General features: G+C 37.5%; 1 protein-coding gene across 2 annotated transcripts in view; it reads left to right on the forward strand.

Moving 5' to 3' along the window:
• lyst (lysosomal trafficking regulator) overlaps positions 1–23,655 on the forward strand; it is a 140,045-nt gene that overhangs the window by 112,359 nt on the left and 4,031 nt on the right. For both annotated transcript variants that reach the window (XM_066678252.1, XM_066678253.1), the window contains exons 33-53: positions 4,908–5,084; positions 5,490–5,566; positions 5,695–5,883; positions 5,968–6,113; positions 7,420–7,516; positions 7,698–7,759; positions 7,871–7,926; positions 8,010–8,162; positions 8,564–8,808; positions 12,519–12,585; positions 12,697–12,853; positions 13,229–13,369; positions 16,476–16,693; positions 17,868–18,098; positions 18,619–18,808; positions 19,492–19,628; positions 20,282–20,380; positions 20,817–20,956; positions 22,024–22,121; positions 22,731–22,887; positions 23,470–23,541. In XM_066678252.1, the coding sequence (XP_066534349.1) occupies positions 4,908–5,084; positions 5,490–5,566; positions 5,695–5,883; positions 5,968–6,113; positions 7,420–7,516; positions 7,698–7,759; positions 7,871–7,926; positions 8,010–8,162; positions 8,564–8,808; positions 12,519–12,585; positions 12,697–12,853; positions 13,229–13,369; positions 16,476–16,693; positions 17,868–18,098; positions 18,619–18,808; positions 19,492–19,628; positions 20,282–20,380; positions 20,817–20,956; positions 22,024–22,121; positions 22,731–22,887; positions 23,470–23,541 (2,909 nt within the window). The remainder of the gene's footprint in view (positions 1–4,907; positions 5,085–5,489; positions 5,567–5,694; positions 5,884–5,967; positions 6,114–7,419; positions 7,517–7,697; positions 7,760–7,870; positions 7,927–8,009; positions 8,163–8,563; positions 8,809–12,518; positions 12,586–12,696; positions 12,854–13,228; positions 13,370–16,475; positions 16,694–17,867; positions 18,099–18,618; positions 18,809–19,491; positions 19,629–20,281; positions 20,381–20,816; positions 20,957–22,023; positions 22,122–22,730; positions 22,888–23,469; positions 23,542–23,655) is intronic.

The following is a 23,655-nucleotide window of genomic DNA, read 5'->3' on the forward strand; positions in this document are numbered from 1 at the left end:
CTCAAATCTAGAACTGGTCCAAGCGTCCTTGGTTCAGTTCTCAGATGGGTCCTTGTTCTTTTTCGGTGCGTATTTTGGAGCTTTCTTTTCCGAGCCTCTCCGAGTGAGTTTGAGTCAGCGTCAGAGCTTAGTTCTAGACTAGTTCTTCTCTTTCTCCTCTCTTGCCCTTCTCTGATTTCTGCCTTTTTCTGATCTTCCTGGCCTTATGGCTGTTTTCTAGTTGGCACGCTTAGATTGGTTGCATGCAGTTCTGCCCACTTGAAAGGGGGTCTTCTTTCTCTGATTTTCTCAACAAATAAGAAGAAAATGGAAATGAAACTGGAAAGTAATTTGAACCAAAACAATCAAAGATCTTATAGGTAAACATGCTAAAAACCCTAAATAAGAAATTCAGGAGGAAATAAAACATCTACAGTTTCAATTAGACGATATAAAAAAAAACGACTTCATATTTAAAAGACTTGGGTATGAAAACTTCAAATACAGCAACACATCAGGTTAACATCTAGCAAATTAACTAAAACATGATGAAGAAAAATATTTTATTCCATGTATAAAAAAATTCTGCAGGGGAAAACTTCGTCACACCACGAGATATAAATATTTATTTGCAAGTATTTTATAAAAAACTACACATCTGAACTAGATTATTCCATAGATTATATTGACAACTTTTTAAATTCTATTAATCTACCAACATTTGACCTCAGAAAACAAGAAAATGGACAAACCAATAACTGAAAAAGAATTTCACGATTCTTTATCACAAATGCCGAAGACGCTTCTGGCCCTGATGGCTTCCCTGCAGAATTCTACAAAAACCTCTGGCATATTATTCCCCTCAATTTTTAAAATGACAGATTACATACAGCACAATGCTAAAATCCCACCTCATATAAATACAGCTCTTATATCAGTACTGCTTATACCTGGCAAACACACAACATTTCCTTCTAGCTATTACCCCATATCACTTATTAACACAGACATTAAATTTAATTAGCAAAGCACTGGCCAGTTGAATTGAAATGGTCATGCCATTAAATTTTCATCCAGGCCAAACAGGATTCATCAAAGAACGACACTCTTCTGATAATTTACGTAGACTGATTTTCACCAGCCAAGAACACAACCTAAATGTTATAAATACCTCTTTAGATGCTGAAAAAGCATTTGATAGAGTCAATTTCTATTTATAACATTGCATAAATTTGGCTTTGGGAAATCATTTATGCACTGGATAAGAACTTTATTCACTTCACCTATGGCCACAGTTTCTACTAACGAGCTTACCTCCCAGAGTTTCACACTGCAGAGAGGGATCAGGCAAGGATGCCCATTTATTTCCCTCTTTATTTGCAATTTTTATAGAGCTTTAGTGATTAGACAAAATAAAGACATCAAAGGAATAACCTCAAAAAACACAGACCACAAGGTCAGTCTTAATGCTGATTATATATTGTTATATTTACAGGATCCATGCAACTCTCTACAAGAGACATTAACACTCATAGATACATTCAGCTGGAATAAATCTATCATTCTCCATATTAAGAAAGGGGGTCTTTGGCTTTTACTATTGGCGACATAAAATAACAAGGAATTACATTATCTCCCAAATTATTCAATCTCAATTATAAATTATAAAGCACTATCAGAGCAACAGAAACCCTCCCCGCATTCAAGAAATCCTTGAAGACCCAGTATCTCTTGCACTGAAAGTCTTTCTTTAATGCACTTATTACTTCCTTGCATATTGCACTCAATGTACGGTAATTTGTATATATTGTACTTTAGTTAGAATGTTAGATCTTCTTTTGTAAGTGCTTTGGATAAAAGCATCTGCCAAATGCATAAATGTAAATGTAATAAATGTTTAGCAAGTCTCATTTATGGTTAGTGATAGAACAGCACTTTTGTAAGGAAATATCTATATCAGACCCTCCATTTGTCAATCAAGCAATTAAATGTCACACATTTTTCAGCAATATGGTCATATCCACAACTTTGGCAGCCTGCTTACTATCACTCATTGCACTCTAAAATCACAAACAAGAGAATGCTTTCAAAACTCTATAACCTTCTGGCCACTATAGATAAATCTATCTCCCCTCCAACATCAAAATGGGAAAACTATCTTGAAATCTCTCCTGGCACTGACTTCTGGACATATTTATGTAAAACCACTCTTTCAATGACTACGAATAGCAATCTCCAGTCGATTCAATATAAAATAATTCATAGATCACATATTACACAACACACGTAATATAAAATGGGACAAATGATTATAGACATGTCCTATTGAATACTAGACACCCATGATAACTACTTTCATGCCCTATGGGCATGTCCACCTATACAACAAGTTTAAATCTGTCACACTGGGTTACAACATTCCACTGTCCCCTATGCTTTATTTGCTGGGTGACCACACTGGAAAAACTTATTGTTGTCAAATTTATCATTGGAAAGATCAAATGCTATATAAATGAATCAAATGACAGTATTCCTCATATTACATACAGTATAGTTCCTCACAGTACTAAGCTTTCAGTTAAGTTATTTAGTTATTCATAAATTTCACTAAACCTACTTATTAAATCACTAAATCTCACACATACAAATCAGACATGCAGCACTGTGCAAAGGTTTTAGGCACCAGAGATTTAAAAAGCTATTTATCTGAGCAGTAAGTGTTTATTTGCTAAAAAATCAAACAATAAATATGCTCAACATTTGAAAAAAAAACAAAAAACAAATAGAATTATTCCAGTAAGTGTGATATTCTTTGTGTGAATGTGTTGGTTTAACTTTTCCCAAATCTCACCTCGTGGCATTCCATATTATTTGAGGTTATCATCCAATACCTAGTTTTACCAGTTAATAAATAATGATTTTAAATAATGTGTGCTGTTGATTTAACAAATTCATGCAATCAATGAGAATCTGAACAAAACATTGTTCTTCAAATTCACTCACACCTACTACTTTATAGAAAAAAAAATATTTTATATTTCTTATTTGTTTTATATATATATATATATATATATATATATATTTGTACTTATTGGGTGGCACGGTGACACACCAGGTAGTGCAGCAGTCACGCAGCCCCAGGGACCTGGAGGTTGTCGATTCAAGTCCCGCTCCAGGTGACTGTCTGTGAGGAGTTTGTGTTCTCCCCGTGTTCAGGTGGGTTCCTTCCGGGTGCTCTGATTTCCTCCCACAGTCCAAAAACACACATTGGTAGGTGGATTGGCTACTGAAATGTGCCCATAGATGTGAGTGTGTGCGCCCCCTCCAGGGTGTGTTCCTGCCTAATTATCTTAGGTGCCTAAGACAGTACTACACAGTACTGTACATACATACATACATATACACACACACACTATTATGCTTGCCCTTATGTATGATCTTTATCTGCTGCCCTATAATGTCACATTGTATCCCTTGGATTTATTTATGTATATCTGTCTGTCTGTTTTCTCTTGTTTATATGTGACATGGACAAACCTTCATATACGCACACATAATTACACACAGTCCACCTATCCCCAGTCTTTAATAAACTTCATAGGATTATTTGTTATTAATCTTTTTAAATTTAATTAGTAATTTATATATTTTTCCTCACGTGTTCTTCTATGTGTGATCACATGGCAAAAAATAAAAAATATTTCTAATGCTTGACCAGCTTGATTGGATTTTGTAAATATAAGCAATATGCAATCAAAGGGACATAATTTCCTGGGAAGTCCATTGTTATTTCAGCAAAAACAGTGATAAGACTTATTCTGCATGTGCTACAAGTTTAGCATTGTAGACACCGGGCGCAAGTGCTTGAAAGCTTGTGGCAGAAATTTGTATCCTAAGGCACATCAGGAAAAGACAAATTATACAGCCATCAGACATATTATGACCACCTCCTTGTTTCAACACTCACTGTCCATTTTCATAGCTCCACTGATTGTACAGGAGATAAGTGTTTTGATCAGAGGATGGGTCCCTTCTGTGAGTCTTGGTTCCTCCCAAGGTGTCTTCCTTCAGTCTTGAGGGAGTTTTTCCTTGCCACAGCCTCCATTGGTTTGCTCACTTGGGGTAATTCTGGGTTACATACTGTACTTACTTATTTTATTTGTAAAACTGCTTTGTGAAAACATCATGTTGTAAATAGCGTTATATAAATAAACTTGATTTAAAACTTGTTGCACTAGTACTAGTGGATCAGTCACAGCAGTGCTGTTGGGATTTTTAAACACTATGTCCACTCACATTCCACTCTGTTAGACACACATATTGTTAGTCCACCTTGTAGATGTAAAGTCAGAGACTATAGCTCATCTGTTGCTGCAGAGTTTGTGTTGTGTGGATTTTGTACAGCAGTGCTGCTGGAGTTTAGTTGATATGCAAATGATTTCATTTTTTTATTTACATTTGCACTGCGTTCCAACTGGGTTGTGTACACCAGACGATCTCTGGATAAGGAACAACTACTTGACCCTGCTCTTAAATGATTAGGACACCCTGTCCACACTATTAGACACATCTACCTTGTTGGTCCACATTGTAGACATAAAGTCAGAGACATTAGCTCATCTGTTGCTACACAGCTCAGCTTGTGTTGGTATTCCACTAGTCCATCAGTGGACACAAGTCTTTGTCCACAGGGCATTGTTGGCTGGATATTTTTGGTTGGTGGGCTATTCTCTGTCCATCAGTGACACAGAGGGCTTTAAAAAGCCTTGTATATTGTCACCACCACCTGTTTTTAACTTTTTTTTCTTTCTCTCTCTCTTATAGCACATAGTTGCATGGTGGTAAATAGAACAAACAGACCCAATTTGTCTTTATACTGTAAATCTGAATATACACTGATTGTGACATTGAATTTCATTTTTCACTAGCATGGACCAAAACTGGCTCTCTACCTGTATGAGATGCTACATTACCACAAAGACAGCCTTACTAAAGAGGAGCAGGCTGATGCTAACACCTTTATTACCTCATTGAAGCTTTGTGGTCATCGCTGCATCCCACCCAATGCCCCACCCAAGCCAGACCTCCTCAAAGCTATCAAGGAGGTGGGCTCCTTTTTCAGTTTCAGCGATGTGAAACTATTATAACTTCACATGTAATATCTCTTATGTTAACTCCAGCATTAATTCGAAAGTTAACATAATCTCTCGCTTCTGCTAATGTTGCATAAATGTAATTACTATATATATATTACTAGTGCTTTGTAAAGCACTTGTTCATTGGCTTTCATAATAAATTTGCTGAAAAAATGTTCTATTTTCTTTATCTAAGTATTGGAAAATGTGTTGTACCCATTGCAATTCACTGAAAACAAATGTGGCAGATAGTTTGCATTAAAAGGCAGATGACCCATTGTAAACCCACCTGAAATGTATGGCTTTTTTTTATTTGACAAATTTTCATTTGCAAGATATAATGTTAAATGGTTTCAATGTTTTATTCACTTAAAGGAACAAATAAAATATGAGTCAGAGGGAAAAACAAGCAAAGGTGCATGGGTGAAGAAATTAAGCAATTCCCAAAAGATGTAAGTTTTTAAATATTTTTTTGTATTTTTTTTTAATAAAACAAAAATTGACAAATTAAATTTCTTACTGGAAAGGCACTTACAACATTAAAATGTATTTGTTTTATTTTAACACATGCCCCTTCCAGATTACTGCAGAGGCTAGATGGTAAATCGAAGGTCATTTCCAAAATCGCAGCAGACATCACACAGAACGTGTCTCTGAGACAAGGCTTGGAAAGGAAGAAGGTCATCCAACACATCCGAGGCCTCTATAAGACTGACCTGAGTGCCAGCCGTCACTGGCAGGAGCTAGTGCAACAGCTCACCCATGACCGGTCAGCACCTTGCAATCTTTCCATAGACATTATTAATGTTAGTATTAATATACGTGTGTTTAATATTAATATGTGGGTTTTCAGAGCGGTGTGGTATGACCACTCATCTTACCCCACTTCATGGCAACTGGACCCCACAGAGGGACCCAACAGGGAGCGCAGGCGACTACAGCGCTGCTACCTCACCATTCCCAATAAATATCTGCTCAAGGACCGCCAAAAACCAGAAGGTGTGGTTTACTACTCTGCAAATCTATATGACAGAGAGTATTAAAAAAATTATATGCTTTCTTTATCAAGTGTTAACACATGTACATTTTGTTTGGTATTGCATATTATATTACGGCATTTCCATCCATGCCTCAGAAATACCCAGTCTGCTACACCATGATATACAAATAACAGTCTATACGCAAATGTTCAAATGCTGTTTTCATCTACAAACTCTATTTCCAAAAACAATGAGGTATTTTGTAAAATGCAAAAAAACTGAATTTGTGATTTTATTTATTTATTTATTTTTATTTATTTATTTATTTTAAGGTTTATTTAATGAACAAATGTACAAAGAAATTATTTTCTATGTTTTCACTGACCAAAATTATAAAGTTTAGTAAATATAAACAAATGTAATATGTGATGCAACACACTCCAAAAAAAAAAATGTAAAGCATTATATTGCATACAGGTGAATATAAAAGACATAGAAGTCTCAGGCTTTGCATGGAAAAGCAGGTTATTGCTCATCCCTTTTTGCCAAAATTTGGGAAAGAAATGTCAACCAGTTCAAATAGAACATTTTTAAATGCAAGACTGCAAAGAACCTAGCTCTTACACCATTTTCCATTCTAATATCATGAAAAGATTCAGGGAGTCAGGAAAATCTCTGTACATAAAGGCAAATACTGAAAAATGTGTGAGACCATTGAGCCATTGGGTGATATTGCCGAACTGTTGTGCTGCTCTGGTAGACATAGCCATATTGGCGCCGAAGTAGTTTAGAAAATCAGTGTCACTTAACACAGTCTGGATTTGTCTCCTATTGAAAATGTATGGCACATCAATAAGAGGAGAATCAGACAACAGAGACCACAGACTGCCGAGTGGCTCAAGGCTTGTATGCAGCAAAAGTTAACAAAAAATCCACTGCAACAATTAGTACTTTCAGTACCCTTACAATTAAAATAAATAGTACAATAAAAACACAGAGGTTAAATTGCTGCTGTCATAGCTTTTTTAAATGTGAGTGTCTGGCATATTTTTTTAAAATTTGTTTATATTTAATAAATAGAAATTTTCTCAGTGAAATCACTGAGCCCTTTGTCTGGTAAATAATGGTTGAAGTGAATTTAAAAATCTAAAAATGTATTTTTTTATTGCATTTTTAGGAAGTGTCTCAATTTTTCTGAAAATGAAGTTTGTAATTTATTGCCATAATTAATGTGTAATTTGCACTCGATAAGAGCATCTGCCAGATCCAATAAATGAATTGTTTGGTTCACGTTTAGTGTATATAATCCCACCTCACTTCCACAGGTACTGTCAAGGCCCCACTGGCGTTCTTGTTTGAAGATAAGACTCATTCATCTTTCTCCTCAACTGTAAAAGATAAAGCCACAAGTGAGCCCATTAGGTACAGAGAACTTTTTTTGATGCCTCAAGTATTACCATTTGTTCAAAATGGTTGTGGGTTTGGTGCTCATAACGAAAATGAATTCTGTAATACATTAAGTAGTATTACTATAAAATATGAATATTTATATTATTTTTGCTAAATGTTCTTGAAATAAATTGTCCATTTTAATTTATTTTAGGTTTACACGACGGTGCATAAGTGTAGCACCCTCAAGAGAAACTGCAGGCGAATTGCTGCTGGGTAAGTATCTAAATAAAATAGCAGATAGAAATACTGTATAGATATTGTAGCTGATACATTGCATTGTCTAGTGAACTCTTAAAGATTCTGCTGTATTTTGTATATCTACAGGGAAATCAGGGATGTACTTTGTGGAGGACAATGCAGCTGAGGACAGTGACACCCAGGTTAGCTTGGTAGACGTAGAAGTGTTCATATATATTTGCATATGACTGGCTCAAGCAAAAAATATTTATTTTTTCTTTTGCAGACACCTCATGGAGAAACAGAGCCTGCCTCTTTCTGCTGGACCTATGAGGAGATAAAGGAAGTGCACAAACGCTGGTGGCAACTCAGGGATAATGCTGTGGAAATCTTCCTCACAAACGGTCGAACTCTACTTTTGGCCTTTCACACTACAAAGGTAACTTCTGCTTCTGTAGCAAATTTTCAACACTGTATTGTTTAGGTGTCTTGGTTAAAGCACAGTATAGTTAAGCCTTCTGGTTTAAAATGTGCTTCACCTTGTGCTGCCATGGAAAATAAGCAAAAAGGGAAAAGTGATCATATTATTAAAAATTGGTTTGATTAAAATTTTGTTACATATTTTAAGTTCTCATAAGTAATTACATGAAATAAAACCAAATTAATATGTGGTTTGTTTTTGTAAACACATTTTTGCCATAGAGACAGAAATGGATTTTGTTATTAATTTTTATTATAATATGAAGATTATTGATTTTGGCCACCTGGTTGTCTTTGGTGGCATATATGTAATCACTGTTTGTTTGTCCTGATTTACCCTGTTGTTTTTCTGTGCCTCAGTTCCGTGATGATGTCTACCACAACATACTCACATCTGAGCTTCCCAATCTTCTGGAGTATGACAACATTAATGCCCTCACGCAGCTTTGGGGTTCCAACCAAATCACCAATTTCGAGTATCTCACCCATCTCAACAAGCATGCAGGGCGCTCTTTTAATGACCTAATGCAATACCCAGTGTTTCCATTCATCTTGAGAGACTACATTAGTGACACCATGGACCTACAAGACCCTAATATCTACAGGTAAACACTAGAATAGTTTAAGTTAAATATTGTTTTACACTATTATGAAAGCATATGCAGAATCCCAGAAAATTAGAATATTACTTAAGACCAATACAAAAAAAAGGATTTTTAGAAATGCTGGCCAACTGAAAAGTATGACCTTCCATCCATCCATATATCCATTATCCACCACTTATCCGGGCCCAGGTCGTGGGGGAAGCAGTTCGAGTAAAGAAATCCAGACCTCCCTCTCCCCAGCCACTGCTTCCAGCTCCTCCGGGGGTATACTGAGGTGTTACCGGACCAGTCGAGAAATGTAGTCTCTCCAGTGCATTCTAGATCTTTCTCGGAGCCTCCTCTCTGTTGGACATGCCCGGAACACCTCACCAGGAAGGTGTCCAGGAGGAATCCGGACCAGATGCCTGAACCACCTCAACTGGCTCCTCTCAACGTGGAGTAGCAGCGGCTCCACTCCGAGTCTCTCCCGGGTGTCGGAGCTCCTAACCCTGTCTTTAAGGGTGAGTCCAGACACCCTGCGGAGAAAACTTTTCAGCCGCTTGTACCTGCGATCTCATTCTTTTGGTCACTACCCAAAGCTCATGACCATAAGTGAGGGTTAGGAGGTAGATTGAACGGTAAATCGAATGGTAAATCTCGCTTTACCACAACAGACCGTTACAGAGTCCGCATTACTGCAAATGCTGCACCAATCCGCCTGTCAATCTCCCGTTCCATGTTTCCCTCACTCGTGAACAAGACCCCAAGGTATTTGAACTCCTCCACTTGAAGCAGGATCTCATTTCCAACATACACTCCCAGAGCACCTCCCACAGAATATCCCGAGGGACACGGTTGAATGCCTTCTCCAGATCCACAAAACACATGTGAACTGGTTGAGCAAACTCCCATGCACCCTCCAGGACCGTAGCGAGGGATCTGAGATTCAACTATCAGTTGGATTCTCTTCTCCAGTACCCCCGCATAGACCTTACCCCCCCCCCCCCCACGTGATGTTGCAAAGACGTGTCAGTAAGGATAGCCCCACAACATCCAGAGCCTTGAGGAACCCAGGGCGGACCTCATCCACCCCCAGGGCCCTACCACCAAGGAGTTTTCCTACTACCTCAGCCACCTCAGCCCCAGTAATAGACGAGCCTTCCCCAGGATCCCCAAACTCTACTTCCTCTGTGGAAGACGTGCTGATGGGATACTATGGGATAATTGTCCTTAAACCAGGTACTGTTATCTTTGGCACTGTATGCAGGTGCCATGAAATCTGCATCTCCATACAGTTGGTCAGCAGCAGGAAGCATGAAGTGCTCTAAAATTTCCTTCACACATTGGACCAACACCAGCAGATGACATGGCAACCCAAACCATCACTGACACCTGGACCTCAAGTAACATGGATTCTGTGCCTCTCCTCTCTTCCTCCAGACTCTGGGACCTTGATTTCCAAAGGAAATGCAAAATTTTACTTTCACCAGAGAGCAGAGAAGCGTTTGGACGCTTCTGATGCTGTCTCTTGTTTAAGAGTGGCTTGACACAAGGAATGCGTCAGCTGAAACCCATGTCTTGCATACATCTTTGCATGGACTCCAGCTACAGTCCAGTCTTTGTGACTCCAGTCTTCCCCATGATTGTGTAGCCTACAGAACTAGACTGAGAAACCATATAAAAGGCCATTGCCGGAGTTGTGTTAATTAGTTATTGTACTTAATTAGTATGGCACCTGGTCTTCAATATTGAACCTTTTCACGATATTCAAATTTTCCGAGATACTGAATTTTGGGTTTTCATTAGTTGTCAGTTATAATCATCAAGTTAAAAGAAATTAACGCTTGAAATATGTCTGTGTGTAATGAATGTGCATAATATACAAGTTTCACATTTTTTAATGGAATTACTGAAATAAATCAACTTTTTCATGATATTCTAGTTTTATGACCAGCACCTGTATATGTGGGTAGACCTTAGGAGGGATTTTAAAATTACTGACTTAGTATGGTTTTCAAATGCTTGCTAATTCCAAAGTTAATTATATTTACAAACCGGATTCCAAAAAAGTTGGGACACTAAACAAATTGTGAATAAAAACTGAATGCAATGATGTGGAGGTGCCAACATCTAATATTATATTCAGAATAGAACACAAATCACAGATCAAAAGTTTAAACTGAGAGTATGTATCATTTTAAGGGAAAAATATGTTGTTTCAAAATTTCATGGTGTCAACAAATCCCCAAAAAGTTGGGGAAAGGCCATTTTTTACCACTGTGTGGCATCCCCCCTTCTTCTTACAACACTCAACAGATGTCTGGGGAGAGAGGAGACCAGTTTCTCAAGTTTAGAAATAGGAATGCTCTCCCATTCATGTCTAATACAGGCCTCTAACTGTTCAATCGTCTTGGGCCTTCTTTGTCGCACCTTCCTCTTTATGATGCGCCAAATGTTCTCTGTAGGTGAAAGATCTGGACCGCAGGCTGGCCATTTCAGTACCCGGATCCTTCTCCTACGTAGGCATGATGTTGTGATTGCTGCAGAATTTAGTCTGACATTATCCTGTTGAAAAATGCAGGGTCTTCCCTGAAAGAGATGACATCTAGATGGGAGCATATGTTGTTCTAGAACCTGAACATAGTTCTCTGCCCATGCCACAAGCACTCATGCAACCCCATACCATCAGTGATGCAGGCTTCTGAACGGAGCGTTGATAACAACTTGGGTTATCCTTGTCCTCTCTGGTCCGGATGACATGGCGTCCCAGTTTTCCATAAAGAACTTCAAATCGTTAACTCATCTGACCACAGAACAGTCTTCCATTTTGCCACACTCCATTTTAAAAGACCCCTGGCCCAGTGCAAACGTCTGAGCTTGTGGAGTTTGCTTAGAAATGGCTTCCTCTTTGCACTGTAGAGTTTCAGCTGGCAACGGCGGATGGCACGGTGGATTGTGTTCACTGACAATGCTTTCTGGAAGTATTCTTGAGCCCATTCTGTTATTTCCTTGACAGTGGCATTCCTGTTTGAGGTGCAGTGACATTTAAGGGCCCGGAGATCATGAGCATCTATTAGAGTTTTACGGCCTTGACCCTTACGCACAGCAATTGTTCCAGATTCTCTCAGAATCTTTTGATGATATTATGCATGGTTGATGATGATAACTTAAAAGCCTTTGCTATTTTACGCTGGGTAACACCATTCTGGTATTGCTGCATCTTTCTGTCCATCTTGGCTTCAGAGAGACACTGACACTCTGAGAAGCTCTTTTTATACCCAATCATGTTGTCCATTGACCTAATTAGTGTTAATTGGTCTTCCAGCTGATCGTTATATGCTCAATTTCCTTTTTCCAGCCACTTATTGCTACTTGTCCCAACTTTTTTGGGATTTGTTGACACTGTGAAATTTTGAATCAACATATTTTTCCTTTAAAATGCTACATTTACTCAGATCTGTCATCTGTGTTCTATTACAGTTTTATTGCAGTATTATTGCAGTTTTTATTCACAATTTGTTTAGTGTCACAACTTTTTTGGAATCCGGTTTGTAATATTTTAACATATTTTGCTTCAGAATTTCTGTTTCTTACCACTTTCTAAATCCACTAAATCCAATTTTTCAATGCACCCATATAGAGTTTTTCTTTTAGGGTCTGGTAAAGTGATTTTGTTTGTTCAAAGTAAAGTATTGCTCTAGCTCTTCATACCTTTATTTGTATTATGGCAGAAATCTGAGTAAACCCATTGCCGTACAATCAAAAGAAAAAGAGGACCGTTATGTGGACAATTACAGGGTAATTATTTCACTTTTTTTGTTTGTTTTTAATGATAAGTCAACAAAATATGATTTAGATATTAATAATATTTAGTTATGAGGTTTTTTCTGTCTGTTTTTTCTTTTGTAGTACTTGGAAGAAGAATATAGGAAGGGTGCTCATGAGGATGACCCTATGCCCCCTGTGCAGCCTTACCATTATGGCTCTCATTATTCTAACAGTGGTACTGTCCTTCACTTCCTGGTCAGGATGCCTCCCTTCACTAAAATGTTCCTGGCTTACCAAGGTGATTTCTAGCTATACTGTAGAATTCTATAATACGACAGACTGCAGGTGCAACCTGTTGAGGATAAAATATTCTCTTTCTTCTACCCAGCATTCAAAATTAGCATTCTCCATTGTGACTGAAATTTGAGTAGCACCTGCATTTCCTGGGCTGCCTGATCTCCAAATAGTTTGTAGAGGCGATGCTTAAAAAAGCCACTCTGATGTTAACCGTGTATTCTGGAGCAGCATGCATTAAGCTTAAAAAGCTATTTCAGCCTTTTGTTTTGACCTTTCACTTACACCTCCATTTTCTTCTTCATATCTAATATTCTCCTAAGACAGGTTTTGGTTATATTTAGGTTAAAAAAATGCCATCTCTGTCTGATCCACATAGACCAAAGCTTTGATATTCCTGATCGAACTTTCCACTCCATGAACACCACTTGGAGACTCTCCTCATACGAGTCCATGACAGATGTAAAGGAGCTCATCCCAGAGTTCTTCTACCTGCCTGAGTTTTTGGTCAACAGAGAAGGTACTTCTTTATGCATTTCTTTTTTGGGCTCTTTCATTGTTTAATTCATTTTTTTAAATATTTTTCGTTCTTCATTAAATTGGACTTTTTCTGTGTATGCAGAAGAAAGTTCAGGGAAAACACAGTGGCAAAATAAATGAAGAGTATCTCATGCTAGGACTAAAAATTTTAGGGCAAGGCCGAAACCATATGTATGACCTTCAAGCCCTCAGGTGGCATTACATGAGAACACATCATGTTGCTGTGATGAATATAGGCACATGGCAGGTCTTTGAAAACTGTTGTCACCCGTCACAGAACATGTGTTCTGCATCAAGAAATGCAACCTGAATGTCTGTTCAACAAGGGGAGTTACTCATTTCTAGTGATCATGGGTTTTTTGATAGCCGATGCCGATTTTTAGACAGCAGTAGTGGACGATGGCCGATACGTAAAGCCGATATTCCCGTTCCTCAGGCAGTGAATAAACTAGAGGCATTATCATGATTTATTTTTACTCTTCAAATTTCAAATTTGTAAAAGAAACCATTTAGAGGTCCTGAAATATATATGAAGTGGTCAAAAGCTTAAGAAAACCACAACAAAAATGTAGGCGCTTGTCTTATTTTTGAAAAAAAAAAAATGTTAGTGACTATAAACTGAGGAGTTCATGAATCCCATTACTTTTTTCTTTTTAAACTTGTGTCTCCAGGGGTCTACTTTCATCAGGTAAAATTTGGAGTTCCTCATACTGATTTGCAGTTATTCAAGCTGGAGCAGACAGTAGACAGATGGCCTCTCCAAGTGTCTCTTTAGACCCCAAGCTCTCAATAAGGAAAATTATTACTTTTACTGCAAAAATACATTGTATATATCTTGTCTAGACCTAATGTCAACATCTTAGTGTTTTTCTTTACTTTCTATGAGAAACTAGTCTCCTGTCCCTCACCAAGTGGCCATTTACCCTCACCAAACAGTAAAAACCCTTAGTTATTGTGTGTTTTATTCTGATGTACTGAGTTTAGTTCTGATGTTTACACTTGTTTCTCACCGAGTATAGTGTTCCTTTTTCAGTTTGGATTCTCTCTCTTTTTTTTTTTTTTCGTTTTGGTTTTAATTCCTTAGTCCTACATTTTAGCATATATCCTCATGATCCTGAGAGTCTGCCTGTTCTATTGGTGTATGATATGTACGAATTACTCAAATATGGCGCAGTAAAAAATCTGAAAATCTGTACTGTCACTAATATTTTTTCATAACTATTTCCAATAACATAGCAAAAATACGTATTTATCACTGGTATTATATATATATATTGCTTAAATCAATGAAAATCAGTGACTTTAAGCTTTAATTTCCTCTTTCTTTTAATCTTCTCTCAGTACGTCTACTTCTGCACTCCGCAGGCTTAAGTTTATTCCTCTATTTTTTAATTTTTTTTTTTTTCCCTCCCCTCCTCTTTGTGTAAAGCAACCTTGGGTATTAGAAAGGCACTATATAAATCTAACTTATTATTATTATTATTAATTTGGTACATTAACTGTCGACTTTGGACCTGTATTACTTGAGATATACTGACGGATATAACAATGAGAGATTTTTTTCCGCCACCGATCAATGGGCGAAATAAGAAGCTAAATAACGCTGGGTTTCTAGGTTACAACTATCAACTCAGTCGTTTATGATAGCAGGTTATTGAGTATTTGTTACAAAGAGCAGCCAGAAACAAATAGTGAGAGCTGAAGAAGAGCAAATAATTCATACCCTTTTCTCTGAGACAGCATGCAGCTACTGGTTGGAGATTTGTACTCCTGTACTTGTGCTCAATTATGTCTGCCTGTAAGATGGCAAAATGGATGCAAGGGGTGCTAACAGCCAGAATGACGGAGCTGTCCACAGCATTACCTGTGTGCATTGTGTAAATATCGGCCTCTTTCGCTATTATATCGGCCAATGCCGATTATATAAAAAATTGGCCGGCCGATATAACGGTCGATCACTACTCATTTCTATGCTGAAATGCACACAAGTTCTCTGGCCCCTAGCTATTCTCAGATGTTCCAAAAGACAGAAGAAATGCAGGCAGTGGTCAGATGAGTCAGGAAAAGCAAGCGTTGAGTTCTCTGTGCCAAATATGAAAGTATGAAAATATGAAATCCAGAGTTTTAACAGCAATATGTACAAAAGCTCATATCTATCATAATATTCTGATGCATAAGTGCACATTACATGACTTACTGGCATATGTGAGAAACTACGATTGATTTTGAGTTATGTTCTAATATTATAATATTGGGGTTTTACAGGGACATATGCTGCCATCAATGCAGCATTTTTCCTGGGATGGTCACTGTTATTTCAGCAAAAACCATGGCGGGCCTCATTCCCGAAAAATTAAATAGCGTGTCTAAAAGGAAAGTGAAATTACACAATGGTAATCAAGACTCTGGAAAGACCTTTTTATAAATTACTCACAAATTGCAGTCTATAGTGAGTATACTATATATGTATAGTATCACTGAACTGTCATATGATTCAAAATCCCATCATAGTGATACATTATATATTTTTTACATTTGAGTTGTTCTTTATGGTACTCAGGTCAGGTGACACACTTGGTTATATGATGTTTTTGGCAGTTCTTAAGTTAATGGTCCTATTGAAATTCCATTCCTGCCAACGATCTTGATATCACTTTTTTATAAAGTATTTTGTTGTACACACTATACAGACCTCTTCATATAAATAGAGATGCTAATACATACAATGCCATACAAAAATAATGTATGTTGATAAACTTGAAATTTTGAGGTGATGATTTTTGAGATTTGAAAAATTTGGATTTAAAAAATGTCAGTTGTTTTAAGCCAGGTTGTTTGTAATGGTCTTCTACTTTGGGGGAACCCATAGTCATCATGCCATCATGCAAGTTTTGGCATACTGTATGGGCATGCATTGAAATACCAATTTCTGATGAAAAGTCTTGTGCTGACTTGGAAGAACCTGATGATCTGTTTTCCAGTCTTAGTAAAAATGATATTTTAAGCCTGTTACATTTTTCACTATGAAAAATATCTCTTGTATAATGTCTAAACATCAGTTTATAATCAACTACACATCTTTACAGGTTTTGACTTCGGTGTTCGACAAAACAGTGAGAGGGTAAACCATGTGAATCTGCCTCCCTGGGCCAGAAATGACCCCCGGCTCTTCATTCTTATACATAGACAGGCACTGGAATCAGACCAAGTGTCACAGACTCTCTGCCAGTGGATCGATTTGGTCTTTGGCCTCAAGCAGAAGGGCAAGGCTGCCATCCAGGCCATCAACGTTTTCCATCCAGCAGTTTGTATTCTTAAACGTCACTTTTGAAACTACATTTAAACTCAATACAGTGTAATGTTTTGCAGTTAAGAATATTTCACAGTCAATTCCTTGCAGTTAAAGCTCTGGGCAGTTTGATATCATCTCAGTTTCTGTTAACTTGACAGACAATATAAAGGCTGATTCACAAAGTTGCAGCTTCATGGTGTGTTTGTTTAACCAGCCTGAAAAAAGCCATCCAGCTGTTATGTTATGTTTTATGTATGCCTTTTCAGTGACAGCACTTCATTTTATTACTGATTATTTATGATTGACACCCTTTATACTGATTTTGATGGCAAGAAGTAAAGCATCAATTATCAACAGGCAAATCATGTCATGTTGTTTGTCACTTGTATTGGTTTCTAGATAGAATATTATTGTGGTAGTATGCAATGCTATAGTTTGGCAAAATTATAACTTTTAAACCTAAAGCCTATGGATTTTAAACTTTATTTATTGGTATATAATTAAATAAATATATTTATTTATTTATAAATATATCAAAAAGACATTTATAGTATTTTAAAAGTATTTATTTTATCGAAAGAATATAATGTAATTCTAGATTTCAGGTTTTTCTATTTATAGGGAGCTAAAAGATGCATTCTAACTTCTGGTTTATCTTCGTATTATTGGGGATATGTTTTGCAAAAATAAATCACGTTTTTGAGTGCAGTAGTGCATTTCATTTGGGGCTCAATAAACGCATTCAGATTTTTTTTTTTTTTTTTTTTGTCTGAAAATATTGTACGAAACAAGTCCTGGTTCTGTCCTGTCTTAGGTAGATGGCAGGTGCTTCATCAGAAATAAGAGCACTGATCAAAAGTGATGAAAATGAGATGGTGAATAAAGAGAACAGAAGGAAACTGACTAAAAAACAGTGTTTCTGCTCCTCATGACTCACTGCTGGTTCTCCATTTTGAGTAAATAGAGGCTAAATCTCATTTAAAGGTACAGAGACTGAAAATGGTCATTCTGAACAGGGCTGTTTATACATGGTAAAAAATTGCTATGTTGTTTGATCCTTGTAATATAATGTCACAGTGTTATTTAGATTCCAAAGAGCTGTGTTAACTTGTGGAAAAGGGGTATATTTCCACTTTAAAAAATGTGATAATACAGACCTACCTAAACTCTGTTTTTATTCTTCTAGACATATTTTGGTATGGATGTATCTGCAGTAGAAGACCCTGTGCAGCGACGTGCCTTGGAGACCATGATCAAGACATATGGCCAGACGCCCAGACAGCTGTTTAATACCACCCATATAAGCAGGGCTGGTCCCAAACTCATGATAGAGGGAGAGTTACCTGCAGCTATGGGAATCCTGGTGCAACTGGCTTTCAGGGAAAGTCGCGAGCAAACCAAAGAGGTTGTCTACCCGGTGAGACTTAAAACCACAAATATAGATTTCCAGTGAAGATAAAAAATGAAAATCAGCGTCAAGTTTTATGTGTGGTTCAATGTCTAGATATTGAAAACAGATCAAATAAAATTTTACAAGAAAGACATATCACAAGACAATAAATAAGTTGCCAATACAGTTGGGGAAGATACTTCCATAAAACGAAGAAAAATGTGTTAAAAATGGAAAATAAAACTGTTTGTGATTGCAGAAATATTTGTTATTGGTTTGTTGGTGTTCCAAAGAATTTACCTTGGGTGATCACCAGTCAAATCCTTGGTGTTGCTTAAACCATCCAAGGCTAATAATATAATATATCATTAATTAAATGTAAGTATAATTTAAAAGGGTTTTTTATTTGAATTTTTTTTTTTTATTATTAACGATTCTATATAGATACCGTTATTGTCATTGTGGTACATATTGTGTGTCTAAAGATCAAATGTTGGTTTTATGTGATATTTGTCAACACTTTTTTCCTTTATATCCCATCACCTAGAGTCCTCTGCCCTGGATCAAGGGATTAAAATGGGGTGAATATGTAGGCTCACCTAGTGCTCCAGACCCAGTGGTGTGTTTCAGCCAGCCCCATGGAGAGCGTTTCGGCTCCCTTCTGGCTCTACCCACCCGTGCCATTTGTGGCCTCTCCCGCAAGTTCTGCCTCATGATGATCTACAGCAAAGAGCAGGGTAGGGATAAATACTCTCACATACAAAATGTGTGTTCACTCCTGGTGAACAGATGTGTTGGATTGTAACGCACCAAACATTATTTTTCCCTAATAGCTAAATAGGTTCGCTATAGTTTGCTATAGATATAGCTGATGGAAAGTCAGTTAATAGTTTGGCCCACTATTACTATTTGGACTCTTATTACTGTGCGAACAACAAATAAGGGATTGATGAAATGTTTTTGATATTGCTGTTTCTTACAGAGCTAGCAGGGCACATCAATACATTCAAACATTCATTCATTCATTGTCTGCCACAGCTTGTACAGTTAAGGGTTGTGGTTGGTCTGGAGCCTACCTGGAATCACTGGGCTCAAGGAGGGAACAACCCCTTGAGGGGCACACTCCAGTCCTTCACAGGGCAACATACTAACACATTCAACTTTTGAGTACTCAATCCGCCTACCAGCATATGGGTTTTTTTGTTTTTACTGTGGAAGGAAACTGGACCACCCAGAAGAAACCCATGTGGACATGGGGAGAACACACCAAACTCCTCAAAGGCAGTTGCATAGACCGGGACTCAAGCCCACAACCCTATTTCTGTGTATTGAGATTTGTACCCTATCGCTTAAAAGTGGAGATTCACACCCCTAGCAGAGTTGTATTTTCTTCTTATGCTCACTTCACATTTTTTCACAGGTGTCAGGAGTATGCACAGTACAGATATACAGTGGTCAGCCATTCTAAGCTGGGGTTATACAGACAACATTCTGCGACTCAAGAGCAAGCAGAGTGAACCACCCATAAACTTCATACAGTGTTCTCCACTACACCAGGTTAGAAACTATAACCACATGTCACAATTTGAAAAGTATTTTCTTTTTTTTTATATAAAAAAACTAACAAAAAGGAAAAACATAGAAAATATCGTTTTTATTAAATTTTATGATTGGGAATCTAAAATTGTCCAATCGAGTAAGTGGGCCCCCAACCTGTATTATCTGATGTAACATTGTTCATTTGTTAGTGTTCCCCTCAAATGTGATATCAATGGATGCAGTGTTACTGTCAGTTCAGACAGGCTTCAATTTTCTGGACTTCAGTTGTTTTAGTAATCAGGGAGAACATAACTTGCCTTACTCACTGGGTAGGTAAAATAGTCCTCCCTCATTACTTTAGACTCATCATGTTACTAGGCAATTACTAGGTGTAAAAAATATGACTTCCCTTGATTTTTGGGGTGGCCAATAACAATACATGTTGTTTACTCTGAAAGTCAATTATCCTATATTTGTTGATACAGGTCTTTCATTTTAAGATGTCTATTCCTTTAACACAGATTAAACTGCTAGTGCTCTCTACTGTAGGCACTGTAGTTTCATTAGTCACCTATTATCTCATTACATGTTTGCTTGTATCCAACTCAGTTTCTCTCATTCTCTCTTTCTATATCTGACTCTTTCTCCCTTTCATTCTCCATGTCTTTTAGGTGACTAGTTGTGCTTGGGTACCAGACGGTTGTCAGCTGTTTATGGGTAGTAGGTGTGGTGTCATCACTGCCTACAGCAACCGCTTCTCCAACACCATGGTAGGTTACCAAAACAACACAAGCCCCCTCCTGTTCTCCCTACTCCACACCCATGCATCCACCCACATCCATTATCACTCCCTGTAGTGTGCCTCAAACACAGACACACAATGTTTGTAATGGTCTTGTTCATCTCCCTGTTGCTCTAGAAACTTTCCATAAGATCCTTAAACATTCCTTAAAGCCCACAGATGGGCTGGAGTCTGAGTCAAACAGTAGAGTCTTACACAACCCTTGTATGACTTGTGTGCTCTGTCTTTTCTGACGTTAACGTCCACTCTATGTAATTCTTGACAGTTTAGGCTGTAATTCAATTTGCGATTTAAAAATAGATGCTTTACTATAAAAATGATTATTCTTTTAGAGTTTTGTAAGACCACCTGTAAATAAAACATTCACATTTTGTTTTTCTTGTATTTTCTTTCTTTTCTACTAGTCCTCGGAGATGGATGTGGAGTCTCAAGTTCACTTGTATGGCCACACAGATGAAGTCACATGCCTTTTTGTCTGCAAACCATATAGCATCCTGATAAGTGTCAGCAGAGATGGAACCTGTATAATCTGGGATCTGAATAGGTGTGTGTGTGTGTGTGTGTGTGTGTGTGTGTTTATTTTATGTACTTTTTGGAAAACCAGAATAAAATAAAACCATAACCAACAGAATGAATATATATACAGGGGTTAGACAATGAAACGGAAACACCTGTCATTTTAGTGTGGGAGGTTTCATGGCTAAATTGGACCAGTCTGGTGGCCAATCTTCATTAATTGCACATTGCACCAGTAAGACCATGTACATCCAATGGTTCAAACATTGTATCCTGAAGGCGGTGCCATGTATCAGGATGACAATGCACCAATACACACAGCAAGACTGGTGAAAGATTGGTTTGATGAACATGAAAGTGAAGTTGAACATCTCCCTTGGCCTGCACAGTCACCAGATCTAAATATTATTGAGCCACTTTGGGGAGTTTTGGAGGAGCGAGTCAGGAAACGTTTTCCTCCACCAGCATCACATAGTGACCTGGCCACTATCCTGCAAGAAGAATGGCTTAAATTCCCTCTGACCACTGTGCAGGACTTGTATATGTCATTCCCAAGATGAATTGACGCTGTATTGGCCGCAAAAGGAGGCCCTACACCATACCAATAAATTATTGTGGTCTAAAACCAGGTGTTTCAGCTTCATTGTCCAACCCGTGTGTATGTGTGTGTGTGTGTGTGTGTGTGTGTGTGTATATATATATATATATATATATAAAACTCTTATGATCCCAACAAAGCTGCATGAGTAATTTATCATGTTAGTGTCTATCGCAAATCAGTGAAACATGCCTGTTTTGTTTTGTTTTTTTTTTGTTTTTTTAACTGAATTCAGCTGCATTAAGGTGCACCCATTGCTGACATTGTCAATAGACTAGGATGCTATAGAGCACCAAGTTATGAATTTAATGTCAGCTTGCACAGTAATAAGTGTTAGTTTTAGGGGGTATACATTTCTAGCATTGGGCAAGGAGATGTTAAATTGGAATGTTGGAGCTCCATCCAGTGCCTTTGGAACGACTTGTTTTTGTGAAGGCCCAAGTTGCATCACTCCAAGCTGTACAGAGTTTCTTTTTTATTAAGTGTTTGTGTGTTAGGTTGTGCTATGTGCAAAGCCTCACTGGCCACAAAAGTCCTGTGAATGCTGTCTCAGCAAGTGAGACCACTGGAGATATCGCTACTGTTTGTGACTCAGGTAAGTTTCAAGATTTCTCATACCAAATTTCAGTCAATTTGACTGGATGATCAAGGTTATCCATTCTCCATAAAAATGTGGCATATGCCTTGTTTACTCAAGCTCTGTTTTCCAATTTGATCATGATGATCAGATAATTATCCAGTGAAGGCAAAGGGCTTTTATACAACATCCAGATAGTACCTGAATCTTATTTTCCCCATTCATATTAAACCAGGATGGCAATTGACATGGGTTTCTGTAACTGTGGGAAGCTAGCGATTTTTACACACGTGCACATTCAGTTATAATGCATGCTCGAGCCTAAGCATCAAGATAAATATATCAAACACATTCCAATCACACTTGCTTTTGAATAAACATACAGCTTCCAGAAACATGCAATTTACTGCCTACTCTAAACTGGGCCTTACAGAAAAACGTGAATTTAAATTGTCTATCATATTACCAAAAGCATCATTGCACAACGTGAATGTTTGTAATAATTGACGATATGATATGCTATATATTAAGTTGTATTATTTCAATTGCATTTTTGTTTGATTTTGTAGCTAAATCTTTCTACATAGATATATATTCATGTTTTTATCCTTCCTATTTTCCATGTAGTAGGCGGAGGAAGTGACCTCCGCCTGTGGACGGTGAATGGAGATCTGATCGGTCATGTGCATTGTCGAGAAATCATCTGTTCTGTAGCTTTCTCCAATCAGCCAGAGGGTGTGTCAGTTAATGTGATTGCAGGCGGGTTAGAAAATGGTGTTGTGAGGTAAGCCGCCATATAGTGCATGTATCAATTCTCAACAGAAACATAATTGAAGCTGAATTTTAGTGCTGTTTCCACACTTAATTAAAGTCCTGCTCCAATTATCAATTCTTATGTATATTAACATCTCACCTCTTTTTATTCAAATTATATATTAAAAATTATTACAAAATATCCACACCTTTGCCTTAATTCAGTATGCATTGATATAAGAATATGTAAGTTGTCCATATCACCCCTATTTTCACCTACCCCTCCACTGCTGACATGCAAGTCAAATGCTCCACCTTGCAAATTTACAGGATAAATTCCTTAAAAAATGACATTAAAAAACCCAGGCTGTCTGATTTCACCCTTTGAGACTGTATGTTAATGGCTTATATTGTTCATGATGCATCATCCAGCATATATTAAAAAAAACAACAACAACATGGACATGTTGACAGTGTGGGGGGAAAAAAGCTTCATTTTCACTGATGCAATGTCATTTTCTTCTTATGTCTGTTCTCGGTTCCTGCTCTATTGCTTCTTTTTCTCTCATTCACTCCCTCCCTCTGTGTTTTCCTTCCAAACATATACATTCAGGCTGTGGAGCACATGGGACTTGAAGCCAGTGAGAGAAATAACCTTCCCCAAGTCCAACAAGCCTATAATAAGGTATTTTTAGTTGCACTAAAATATTTTAAATATTAGTGAGACATAATATGGTAATATAATCGTAATGTTGCATTTGCCCATAAATATTTTTCCTATTGGTTATTAAACAATTTA

The sequence above is a fragment of the Hoplias malabaricus genome, chromosome 8 (genome assembly GCF_029633855.1).
Source record: "Hoplias malabaricus isolate fHopMal1 chromosome 8, fHopMal1.hap1, whole genome shotgun sequence".
NCBI lineage: Eukaryota > Metazoa > Chordata > Actinopteri > Characiformes > Erythrinidae > Hoplias > Hoplias malabaricus.